We start from the raw sequence: 13,117 nt of genomic DNA on the forward strand, positions 1-13,117 counted from the left end.
GAAAAGGAGCACCCCATGGTGTCACCATGGCGAGACGGGAGTCAGGGACCCTGTGACATGAACACACTTCCAGCACAGTAGCTCTGTAGTGTTTGCAGCCAACACTGTCTGCTCTGGGCTAAATTAACTAACATTGCTGTGTCTGCAAGCAGACATAAAATGAAATAGATATGTCTAGGCAAAATAAATGTTGGTAACTTATTGGGAGTATATGAAACAACTAGAGGAGACTGGATAACAACATTCCTCACCGGCCAAAATGGGACAGACACTGAAGGGAGCACAAGCAGCAAAAGATTTAGGTTTTAAGAACCAGAAAAGCCACGGATGAGAATTACTAAATCAAAATAAACTTGAAGTGTGGTCACTATGCTAAAATGGCTGTGGCAGAAGGTATTTTCCCAGGTTCCCAGGGTTGAAAAGAAGCCCTGCATCAAACATGACTCCAGGCAGCGTGTGTAATGATGCACATGAAGTCCCAGCAGCGGTGGCTGCCCCGATAACAGCCCACAGTATACAGGAAAGAATGTAAAACATTTATATTAGATGGGGAGTTCAGCATGTCGCTCATGATTCAGTCTGCTGTATTCCCCAGCCAAGGGCATGGCGGAAAAGGGATGTAGGTTGTTAAAAAGCTGCTGTGGGGCTTGGCGGGGAGAGAAGGGGGGGACTGGCAGATTGTAATTCTTAACTCCTGTCTGGCTTTCTCCATTTGTTGTCCAGCCCTGTCATAATTAAGCCCCCCCTCCTGGCTACATCAACAGAGAGCAAGTCAGCAATGAAGCCTTGCATAAATCATAGCCCATTTGAGAGAAAAACCGAAAGGCGAGCCCAGCATGAGCAGGGTCTCCCAGGGATGGGACGGCCAGTCGCTCCCAGCAGGAACCGATCACGGCCTTTTCTGTTTTACTGGTTCGCTAGAACTCAAAACAAAACAAAGCAGGGACAAAGGACGGAGGGAGTATATGTACAATCCTCCCATTCAGATGAAAGAAAGGGAAAGTAAAACAGTAAATATCACAGTTTAAGGGAGGACGCTCTGACCCGCAGAGAAAATCCATGCAGTTTAACCCTCTGTGCACCAAAGCTCAGCCATACCCTGGGGCCACCCTGGGCTCCCACTCCCCTCTGAAAAATGAATGAAGGAAATGTCGTGACACCGACAAAATGCCTCGACAGATCAAAGCAGCTCTGTGTGCTCGAGTACCCGTAAATCCATGAGTGAGAGGTCTGTAGCTCAGAAAGAGGCACTTCTGAGGGAAAAATGAATGCTTTGGGAAAGGCATTACTCTGATGTGGGAAACAATGGTGCAGTTCCTTGCTCTGATATCAGCTACCCGTCTGACCTTGGCCAAGTCCATCTGCATCTCTACATGTCAAATCTCACCAGCAAAACAGAGTACAGCACAACCCTTCTCTGTAAGAGCACTGCAAGGAAAAAACTACACTAAGGACATGAACTGATGGTGCTGGTTTCTTTAGGCACATATTTTCTTAAAACAATATCTGACAGTGGGACAACATGGTTCTCCCTCAAAGAAAGAGGTACAAAGAAGCTGTGTCAGAGTGGTGGGTAAGGGGAAGGGACAGCTGAGATTAAGGTGCTCAGAAATCCAACACCACCCCAAGAAACAGGCAACCCAGCATGTTACATGGATGCAATTTCCATCACCAAGTGACCAAGGAGTGAGCCCTTCCCAGCAGGGAGTGATGGGTTTGTGGCTGAACCTAATAACACTGTGTGCGTGAACAGGGAGGTCACATGCCTTGTGCAGGAGGAGGGATTCAACAAGATGTTCCTGCTGTGACAGGACCTCCTCATTCCTGTTAAGGAGGAGGTCAACCTTAACCTCTTTCAGCTGGCACAGTCCGTCACTGATCTTTTCAGCCTCTAGCGCAGAGCAGGCAGGGGGACCATGGACTTGAGGACCTGTCCCCAGTATGCTATTCTGTCTCCAGCAGAGTGATTCCTCTTCTGCGGTGCTGTCTGAGCCTCGGGTACAGACACTGAGGCAACATCCTCCTGCTTTGTGTTCCCAGCTCTGCAACAGGAAGGCTGGTGGCCTGAGCTGGAGGTGCTGTGTTCTTCGTCATATTCTTCTGCCTCCATCTACTGGCAAGGAAGGGTTAAATCACACATTTGCAGGGTACAGGGGAGCCCAGCAGCTGGAGTCCTTCCAGCATCTGAAGGCAACAAGCATCTTATGAATGAATTTCCTGAGTGAGTGTCTTTGCAATGGAAAAACAACGCATCAGGGGCTGCCCTGTGGCTTAAAAACTCTGTCTTCCTAGTGGCAGCTCAAGTATCACTGGAAACCTTTCAAAAACTCCCATGTTTGCCTAAACAGATGTCCATAAGGAAGGGAAAAAGAGAGCTCTGATGAGATGGATGGGCGATCACTTTTCAGCTGTTTATGCTGAGGGTTTCCAGTCAGAGGGAACTCATATGAAGGTCAGAGAAGCGAGTTGGAAAAGTTTCATCACTCATTTTGTGCCTATGGAATAGAAAGCATCTAGGTGTCCAAAAGAGAAAAAAGGGATGAGGTGAAGGTCAGCCTTTCAGCGCTGAGTGACCTTGTCAGTCCGACCTCCCAGAGCTCTGCAGAAAAACAGCCCAGCCCCAACACCAAATGCTGATGCTTAGGTAGAGAGTTTCCCAACACTCCAGCATTGTTCTGCAAAGGTGTGATGGGAAAGGAGGTTATTTCCCACTAACCTGGTGCGACATTTTTGTTCTAATGACTTAACTAGTACGGAAATGGAAATTCTTTCTGGGTGATATTTCTAGACAGAGACTAATTGACTAAAAATAATACAGGCAGCTTTCATACCACTGTGCTGGTTTCAGTGTCAGCAGAGGCCAGCTGTGTTTTCTTTTCGGTGAACAGTGCCTACAGTTTTCATCCAAGGTCAGTCCTGAGGGACGTTAAAGAATAATAATTCTACTAGTGCTTTGTCCTTCAATGGCAACTTCTTGTTAAGCATCTTAAAGCACTTCTAAACAATCAATGTTAACTGTAATGCAACAGCGTCTGTAGGTACTGTCTGAGATCAGGAGGCTTCCTACTAAGTGCTGTTCAGAGCGAGGTATTCCCTGCCAGCAGAATTTCTCATCTCGTCGGGCCCTGCACGGGAGAGCAGCTCTGTCACGCACGCTCTGCAGAAAGGGACCTGAGACACAGGGCACTGGAAGGTGCTGCCCCACGTCGTGCAGAAGGTGACAGAGTGGCAAAGAGAAACTGGGCCCTGACCTCACGCGTGTGCAGCAACTTTGCTTCTTCAGTTGTTGCTCTTTGTAAATTATTAACTGCAATTCAGAAATGGCTCTAATTTCCCAGTAGAAATGACCATCTTCGATTCACATTAAGGTCCATCAGACTGCTGGTACTGAAAACGATCCATCCTGGCTTCTTGGACATGCTTGGTCAGAAACCCGTGAGACACGAGACCCCCAGGTGTTGGACACAAAGGAATGAAAAGCCAGAGGCACTGGCAAGCTAACCAAGCCTAACCGAACTTGCTGACCATGAGGCAGGGACAGCACTGCGAAGGACAGCTGTGCTGAGGAGCAACGCCCCCTTGCCGGGACCAGCTGCTGCATCCAGCTTGGTGTGGTCACACAAGAACGCAGAGAACATGTCAGAGGTTCAGTGGCTGCAATTTCAGGGTTGCTGGTGGATGAGGTGGTTGGTTTCAATCAATCACAGAGACATGAAGCGACTGTTTCTTTTTCCTTGCGTCTGTGGTTCCCCTGAAGCCTACAGGGACAAGACACGTTCCCTGCTTCCCAGGCAGAACATTCTCTCTTGCAGTACAACAAAATGTGGCTCAGTGTCTCTCTCCCCCAGGCCTGGTTCTTTCGGCTGCTGTCTCCTCTGCTCCCAGAAAATCCAGTGGGAGCCAAAGGAGTTCGGCACCTCAAAGCAGAGAGTTCTGCCCTCAAAACCTAGGTGGGCAAAGCCTGGAAATTGCCCTTGAAGACTAAGAGGAAAAACACAGAAATACATAATCTCTTTCATTACAGTGACTTTGCCTCCTTGACAATATAACTGCTTGATAAAGCACACCAGGTCATACGTGCTATAATACTGCCAATACTGATGGCACGTCAGTCAACTGTGACTTTATCAGAGCACTCTGCCTACAGGAAAACCTCCAGTTTAAAATAGACATCAATGCCACCGTCAGTGCTGCTCATCGAGAGCTTCAGTGGAACCAAGGGAAATGTTTCCTACATCAGAGCTGAAGTGCTGGGACTCTGACAGGCCTGAAGTGGCCAGAAACACCTGGTTGCTGTCCTCTGCCTGCACCCTGGGCTCCCAGGGGATGGCATACACACGAGATCATTAAACAGAGAAGGAAAACAAGGACTTTACCTGCTCACCAACTTTCCCTGGTCGGCCACGGTTTCCTGGCTCACCCTGTATGACAAGGAGAGAGATGGCACCCTGGTTACTCACTGCTCCCAATCAGACCCTAAGGACACTACAACGGTGTTCATGTCATGAACAGTTATGTACTTCATCCAGGTGCAGGTAAGCTGCACTAGGGAGGTGCATCAGCAAGATTTTTCGAGTTAAACTCCCCCAGTTCTTTGCAGACCCATTACTTGGGCTGCTTCATGTGAATTGTGGAAGAACAGCAAGAAACAACCTCTTACAAAACTCAATGTGACTTGAAAGATAATTCAAAGCAAGAATCATAGCTGACACAAACATGGAGCAAACACTCACTGTTCTGGAGTGAAATGCCCTGAAAAGCAACAGGTCCTGCTGCGGTGAAATAACCTACACAAAGCCAAGCTCAGATATTGAAATATAAGCTGCCTGGTTTTCTGTAGCACAGCCTAGTCTTGGTTGGCTTATTCCCACATCTAGTAAGGCATGAGTTCTCGTCAAGGATGTTCCTGGAGCTGGGGTGTTTCTGCCCTGTAATATTTCTATCTGAAAGAACGAGTAAAAGAGACACAGAAGACAGAAACAAATCATCAGCAGGAAGAGAACAGGAAAGGATTATGATTAAGTAAAGGATTTGAGGAGCATCTAGAGGAAACAAGAGTGTGGACACCATGGGGTGGTGTAGTTACTGAATGACAAAGCAGAAGGGGTTCAGAGGATTCACCTGCCAGTGGAAGGATCGCAAACACAAAGGACAACCCAAATGTTAATGGGCAATGCTGCGCCCTGATTCCGCTCTTGCAAAATCTCAAGCACATGCACATTACTGCTCACATGGAGCGTCTACACGAAAACCACAGGAGCAACCCACACAAGCTAAATCACAGTGCAGTATCAGAGAAATTCGGAGATGAGAAAAATGAGGGGTGAAGAGAAAAACAGGAGGAGAAGAATTTCAAAGCTGCCAGGGATAAGGGCAGGCCATGGTAGTACTCAAAGGCTGGCTGAGCACCCCAGGGCAGGCTATCCGGAGGCCAGAGGCACTGCTAACCAGTATTGTCTTTGGGTGACAGCAGCTGTATTTTCTCAGTAGGCAGATACTCCAGATGTGCTGCCAGACCACATTTTTGTTATTTACTGTTTGAAGAGGCTGTTTTTGTTGGGTTTTCTCTTTCCTTTTGAGTGTGGGTTTATGGAGTGGGCTGCCCTGGGATGGCTCCTGCTGCTAATTAGGCAGCAAAGATAGGAATGATGTGCATTGTTTTAGAACAAAACCGTGGAGAAGCAACGGAAAAAAAAGATGAGATGATTGGGGGGGGGGTGGTTAATATCAAAGGAGGAACACACTTGTTTATAATAAAGCACATGGCTTTAAAAAAATGCCCTGTCTTTCTTTTTGCTGAAGAAACCAACCAGGGATGAAGACCCCAGTTTTCAGAGAAATCCTCAGTTCCCCCTGTCCTGTCTGGAACAAATACCTTAGGCTCAGAGCATGTTAAAGTTGAGAAAAGAGGCTTCCCTTGCCCTCTTCTGCCTTCCTTTTCTCTCATCGTGAACAAACCCTTTCCTCACCTTCGGACCATCAGGACCAGGTCTTCCTGGAAACCCCTTCCGGCCAGGTCGACCCTGAAATATACAGAAGAACAACAAATATAAAAACTAAGTAATAACTGTTGCAGCTGCCCTTGTTCACAGCAGTGTGTCTGTAAACCCATATAACAAGGTGCAGCTTTCAAGCAATGTTCCCAGTGAATCAAGGGCACTAAAGATGGAGCAGTCCTCACTGATGCCAAGGCAACACAAGAGGAAAACACTGTCTCAAGTGGCACTCAGTTTGATCCATGGGGAACGTGTCTAGACAGCTACTGCAAGGATAAGCCCATTTCTACCCCTCCAACTAGGTTCCATTACTTAAGTACTGCATCAGTAACACCAGGCATGGACTATAATCAACCAAGCTAAGGGCTTTGTCACTGCCCTCTAGATAATTACATGCTACATTCAGCCCGATTTCTTTTACTTACAGCAGGTTTTTTGCATCCATGCCAGTAAGGACACCAGCAACCTGAGTATCTGAAGTTGGTACTTTGCTAGTGAGGACTGGGACTGAGCCATGTGAGCTCCTTACAGGCTCCACCCCTGGCATCCAGAGAGGACCAGGGAACAGGAGTGTCCCTGCAGTAGGAGGAAGCCAGGCTGACATTCACATCTACTGCTGAACAAAGCAGGATGAAACCTGCAGACCAAAAGGTCCATGTTCCCTCTGGTTAGAAGAATATTTTTGGTGTTGGTCCAGGCACTGAAGTAACTGGATTTGTCATGTTTCTTCAGAAAGCAATAAAAGCACCCATTGGAACATAGGGAGGCAATGCAAGATAAAACATTTCTTTCCTGAGCCATATAGAAGCTCTTGTCACAGTTACCAAATTGCAAGATATTTTACTATTTTACAATAGTAATTATGTACATAACCTTTATAAAACCCTGAGCTGGCAAGCTCGCAGATGCAATAACATTCCTTTTGCTTCTCCTCACTTTGTTTCTGTGATTCGTCACTATGTTCTAAGTGATGCAAAGACGGAAAGGGCTCTACTTCAGAGTCCTGTCTTTTTTCTTGCTTTTCCTCCCTTCAAACCAGTATTTCCCTGCTCTCATTGAAAAGTTACTATAAATCAAGGAACCAAATATCAGGGCTAGTTACAGAGATGGTTTCCAGTCAAAGTGCTTTATCTTGAGTATGAACTATTTAAAAGTTAAAGGGTTTTTCAAGGTTGGAGACTTTAATCAAGGTTTTCTACCTGCTCAACATTAGCATGTTATAAAATTACAGTCCCATTCAGCACTCTGTGGAAGACTCTTCCTTGACTCTCCACTATCCTTGATCAAGCATTTGGACCAAGCCCTGGACAAAACAATACCTCTTAGCAGGGAAGATCTCTTTCCAAACCAGAAGGTTTGAGGCTTTATGTTATTTTAATTCTTTTGCAAGGTCAATGGAGTTGCTAGTAACAGATCAAGCCATTTAAAACCAGTGAAACCTACCTCTGGACCAGGGACTCCTGGTGGTCCTAAGGGTCCTTCATCTCCCTGAGGTGAAAAGAAATTAAAATGAAGGGCAAAACAGTGACAAAGTTCAGACTCGCCACACAGCAAAAATGGAAGGTCTGCAGTCTGGCCAGCAGTTAAACACGTGCTGTGTGCTCAGCTGTCACATTTTAATAACTGAGTCCTTCCAAATTGCAGGGCAGGCAGCTCAGCAAAATGCTTCTTTGGGCACTCCCTGAGGCTCCTCATTTCCCTTCCTCATCTCAGGAATAAACCCCAAAGCTGAGTCCTGCCACTAAAGGCCACACAAAATTCCCCTGAAGTCAACACCAGTTGGGTGGGCTTATCAAGGGCTGGGTTTGGCCCAGGGATACACTTGACATGCTCATAGGATTCTGCTTCATTTGATTTGACAGGGGACTCAAATGCAGCAGAGCTCTGTGTGCCTCTCCCCCCTCCCCCCAAAGGGTGTTTTAAAATTCCCACGTATCTGGCAACTGTACCAAAGTTTTTCTCTTGCTTTCAGATGGAACTAGACATGCTGCAGGATGGAGATATCCCAAAATCTCACACAGCAGTTGGACTGGGTCCTCTCCCTTGGCTCTACACCAATTTCTAATGTGACAGGATCAGACCTACAGTTTCTAGGAGATCTTCAGTTAAGCTACCTCCAAATCATCTCAGATGTCTAAAACCCACTGCCAAGAGAGAAATTAGGTACTCTTGGCAGCCACAGTTCTAGCTGCTCTGAGTTAGGTGCTCAGTGGTGGCAATGAAATGGCATGAGCTAGTGGGCTGAAGACAGGACTGCAAGTCAGTGTCTTCAAAATACAGTAATGTTTTGAACAGGAACCTGCTGTACGGGCTCAGACAAACCACTCAAAACATGCCCACGTTTCTACAAATCCACAGCCTTGGTGTAGCCACCTCGGGTAACAGCAGCAGTGAGGGTATAGCAGTATAGCACATTCAAAGTCCACATCCATGACTTCATTCTTACTGTCTAACTAGCCAGCTAGAGTAAGTTGAAGGCAGCCTGGTCATGCTGGCCTGAAACTGGAACGCAAGACTTTGATTCCCTCTTTGTAAAATGCCTAGAATAATTTTTTTCCTATTTTAGTGCAAATAAATGAGCTAATTTCCACTAATCCCAGTTAGAGAGCAAACAAAAGAATTCACAGAAAACATTAAGAATTATTACTGCTATTAGACAGTGCTCTTGTCCACGTGTGCACTGAGTATTATTTGCACAGCGCCTCATGACTCCTGACAAACAACTTAAACTGGCCTAAATGAGAAGAAACTTCACCAAAGCCACCAGATTTACAACAGGATAAAGACAACGGCACTCAGGCCTTCTCTGCTGCTGCTATGAAGTATTTACAGCTCCAGGATAATTAATTCAATGACAACTGTCGCTTTGTAGAGACCGTGAGCGGAATGAAACTTCAAGTTTTGGCATGAATCAAAGGGCGAAACCTGTAAACACTGAGATGCTGGGCAAACAAATCTTTGCAGAACAGCAACTTCCATTTATGCACTCTTTTTACAAAAGGATATTGCTCTGTGTGAGAGACCAGAGTTTGCAGGTCTCACAGTTGAAAGAAAAAATACTTTAAAGGAGCAGAGAGCAAAAGCCAGGTCAGGGCATGTCTGTGCAAAGGGATATGCAGGAAAAGGGGAATTATCATGCATTTGGGGGGTGGGTGGGTGGAGGGGAACAGGCTTTAAAAGAAAAGTCAATGCAGGGTTTTGGGTCAACGGATGCCAGCAGTGAGTGGAAGCAAAGATCATGGGATTGCAACTTAGTCGAAGCTCCTCTTCTGCAGGTTTCTGATCAGTGAATATAAACATTTGCTTGTAGATTCAGAGGGACTGGAGAATTTCAAATCACAGGCACCATTTCAGTGTGCATTAATCTTCAAAATTCAACATTATTCTTCTAATTAGATCTGCTTTTGGTCCTAGAAGCCCTGAGGACACTCACCTCTTGTCCAGGCAGTCCTCTTGGCCCAGGTAAACCTCGTGCTCCTGGCTTCCCCTGAGCAAGAGCCAAAGGAAAAGATACTCAGAAAATAGAAACATAAGCTTTGAAGGGCCATGAAAATGAGAAAGTCTCTTTCACAGCCATGGGACACCATCCAATGTCAACTTTGTTAGAGAAAAAAATTGAAAAAAAGAAAACCCCACTCTTGGAGGGACCTCAAGCCAAACAGACCAAGCTGAAATGCTGGCCAGGACAATCCTCAGGAATCTCCAGGGCTTTTTCTCTCTCCCCTTCCCACTGCTTTGTTTTCCCTGGCTAGTTCCCACCCCACACAGAGTTTCAGTTTCTGCTCCACTCACCTTTAGGCCTTCAGGGCCATTTTCTCCTGGTGGGCCAATGTCTCCTGGAAAGCCCTAAAAGAAAGAAGAAAAAAAAGAAAAAAAAAAAGAAGAGAGAAATAGAGAGAAATGGCCGGGGTGCACAGGACTTTTTCAGCCAGCTTCAGAGGACACGTGAGGGTTTTAAATGAAGGCTAAGCGCTGAGACACTTGTCCTTTGCTGGCAGTGTCCGTGTGCGGGCCACTGTGAAGCATCTAGAGGGAACGGAACCACCCAATGGGAACAGTGCTATTGGTTTGATTTGAGCGCAGCCTTTCCCAGCCGTTCCCTTTAGGTCCATCATCTGAGCAGACTCATTGTTTTGAGGGCCTTCCTGTCATCACACAGCTAAAAGCGGCAATTTGGGTTTTAATTAATCCTTGTGAGTCAGCACATAATCTCACTGCTCCAAGGAATGAGCTGCACGCCTCAGCGACAAAGGGAAGCAGGAGAGGAATTAGGCAAGGTGCTGACATGCTCATTAGCTGCCGTCTTCAGCCAGGCAGCGACTCCTTTCCACCCACCACCCGTTCACAGAGGAAACAAAGGAATCTGCAGTTATTTCCAATAGCAACAAAGAGCAAAGATTGTTAAGTGACAGCACTCGACAGAGAGCCCTTCCAGACCTAGCAAAATACCAGCACACTGATGAAGGGAAAACAGACCATCAGTCAGTGCTGAAAGCGGCTCTCCACCATCTTACATACGTTGTCTGGTCGCTTATGAGGGAGAAAAAGCCCAATATCCTGGGGGAAGCTGATCCTGGGTTTAAGATGTCACTGTAACATATGTTTTAGTAAGGGCAGTAAGGGTCACTTGAAATGTTATTTTGTGGGGCAGGGAACCCTCCAGCATATCTATGACAGATAGAGGAAGGAGAAACCAGGAATACATCGGGCCCAGAATGGGTTACGAACCGATCTCAGTCCTCCCCACCTCACTGCCACTCATATACCACTACACCCTAGGAGAGGAGCGAAGCCCTGGGCCAAAAAGAGGAGGGTAGGTGGGAAGTGAACTGCAAGATTCAATGCTCAGCCCTGGGAAAGCAGCTGAAAACCCAAAAGAGCCAGAGAACAACACAGCGAGTAGCAAGACCTGTGTCCACAGAGACTGTCCAGTGGGTGGGAGACAGTCTGGGGCTCTATCCCAATTCTTCACTGGCTTTTCTCACATCTTTAGGCAGCTCCCTTTACTTTTTTAGGCTCCAGATCTCCCCTCTGCAAAATGATAGGATATTCTGCTTTGCAGTGAGTTACTGCCAAGATGTTAAAATAAAAGATGGGGGAGAGGTAATCGTCTGGGACATGCTGTTTGCCAGAGTAAAGACAATCTTTGGGGACTGATCTTTCTGAACAAGAACAGAACAAGCTATTACATACAGGACTTGCACAGAACAGACTAGGAAGAAAAGTGCTTGGAACTGCAGCTGGAGATCAGGATATCTGAGTGCAGGGTGGTCAGAAGGTATAAGATGGAAAGTTTGCCCCATCTCCCAGTTTGAACAGAAGTGGGCCTCGATTAAACAACAAAAAATCCCACAACATGGCAAAGCTGATTTCTGCCTGGGCATTCCTGGAGCCCTTGTGTGCTATTGTCCAAAACCAAATCCATCTGCCCGTTGTTAGCAAAGGCTCTGACCCCAGAACACAGCACTTTTGGGTCAGCAAAGGTATCAGGGAACTCAGAGATGGTTTGCTCAGGTGCCACGGTCAGTGGTAGCGGTGACAGCTGCCCCCTCCCTCCGCCAGGCTGGGTGCCCATGCAGAAGGCAGCCTTTGGCTCTTGCTGTTCCCTATGAATTAGCACTAGCTATATGCATACATCTTCTCATCGAAACCCTGTGCGGGCCTGAGCGCTAAAAACCTCCAATGGGGAAAGGAGACAGGTATCTCTAACAGCCTCTAAAACAAAACACCATGTGGGTGTTTGACAAAAAGCCGATTTTCAGTGGGGCAGCAAACTGCAGACATCGAATAACTGCTGCAGAGATAAAATCAGAGGGGAGAGAGGACATATCATGTGGGTTTGCTAAAGAAAGGATGCTGCAGAAGTTACCAAAGAGAGGAAAGATTTCAGAAAGAGGTAGTGGGACATACCTCAGGGCCCGGTGGTCCCGGAAACCCGACTGGACCTTTGTCACCAACTTTTCCCTGCAAAAATCAGAAAACATGGAGAAAAGTGAGCTGGCTACTGGCTATTGACTTTTCTGTTCAGAATAGCACACCCCTGCCAAGCTGTCTTTCCAGCTGGGCACTGAACCTTTGGGAGATGAAGCAGCAAAGGACGTTTGGTTACTTACCAGGGGTCCTGGCTTCCCTCGTGCCCCCGGGACCCCAGGTAAACCCTGGCTGCCCTGCGAAAGAGAGACATGATTTTTCAGAAAACACAACAAAGCATCAAAAAATACTAATTCCCCAGACTCCAGCCCCAGTTTCTGCAGGAGAGAGAAGCAGTTTCTAAGGACTAAGCTCAGCCCCTGTGAGGAGCCAGGACAATTGCATTAGTATCAGTGAGCTGTTTCTGCTAAAGCCAGGGCTGGATTTAGCCCTGAAGAACAGATGAACTGTTGCAGTTAGCTGTGGCTCGGGGCCATACAGGCCCCAGTGTAGCGCTAAGCACAGCATTAGTCAGCTGAAGTCGGTATCATATTGTAGTCACAGGGGAGCAGTCATTTGCTTAAAAGTTATGCCCCACATTAAGTGCTTTACTGGGTCAGGGTCTAAGTTGCTGCACTGAGCAGACAAATTCACAGAGTCTGCAGCCACTGGACCACACACGTTCCTACCACCCCCATCCCATTCCAACACTTTCCCTTCTGCAGGAAAATATAGCCCTTTTTATAGAAAGCCCCAGATTTTCCCTGACAGAACTGTGTTTATTAACAACAAAATCAATATATTGACAAGAATTTTAGGAAGGCCCTGAGTATCCCAAATGAGAACTATATGAACGGGGGGAGCCCGGCAGCGGCATGCAGCTAGTTCCACCTCTTTATGGGCAGGGGGAAAGCAGTTCGTGATGGCTCATGGCTCAAAGATGAGCTGGGAAAGCTGGCAGCAACCCATACTACCTATGCAGGGGAAAAAAATTGATGGAGAAAAGGAAAACAATTACCTTGTCTCCTTGGAAGCCGATATCTCCTGGAACACCTGCTCCTCCCTGATCACCCTGGATACACATCACCAAACAGAGTTAAAATAGGTACCAGCAACGGTCAAACTGCCCAGGTAGACACTAGACAGTGCACTGCACAGCAAAAATCTCATCACTAGCTCCTTTCAAACCAGAACCAGTGGCAAATTGAAAG

At 46.8% G+C, this 13,117-nt stretch overlaps 1 protein-coding gene across 1 annotated transcript in view; it reads right to left on the reverse strand.

Moving 5' to 3' along the window:
* Positions 1 to 13,117, reverse strand: part of COL27A1 (collagen type XXVII alpha 1 chain) — a 154,331-nt gene that overhangs the window by 70,543 nt on the left and 70,671 nt on the right. The window contains exons 16-23 of the mRNA XM_067309369.1: positions 12,925 to 12,978; positions 12,110 to 12,163; positions 11,907 to 11,960; positions 9,789 to 9,842; positions 9,430 to 9,483; positions 7,440 to 7,484; positions 5,970 to 6,023; positions 4,377 to 4,421 (exon numbers count right to left, since the gene is read on the reverse strand). Coding sequence (XP_067165470.1) covers positions 4,377 to 4,421; positions 5,970 to 6,023; positions 7,440 to 7,484; positions 9,430 to 9,483; positions 9,789 to 9,842; positions 11,907 to 11,960; positions 12,110 to 12,163; positions 12,925 to 12,978 — 414 coding nt within the window. The remainder of the gene's footprint in view (positions 1 to 4,376; positions 4,422 to 5,969; positions 6,024 to 7,439; positions 7,485 to 9,429; positions 9,484 to 9,788; positions 9,843 to 11,906; positions 11,961 to 12,109; positions 12,164 to 12,924; positions 12,979 to 13,117) is intronic.

Source organism: Apteryx mantelli, chromosome 21 (assembly GCF_036417845.1).
Source record: "Apteryx mantelli isolate bAptMan1 chromosome 21, bAptMan1.hap1, whole genome shotgun sequence".
Lineage (NCBI taxonomy): Eukaryota > Metazoa > Chordata > Aves > Apterygiformes > Apterygidae > Apteryx > Apteryx mantelli.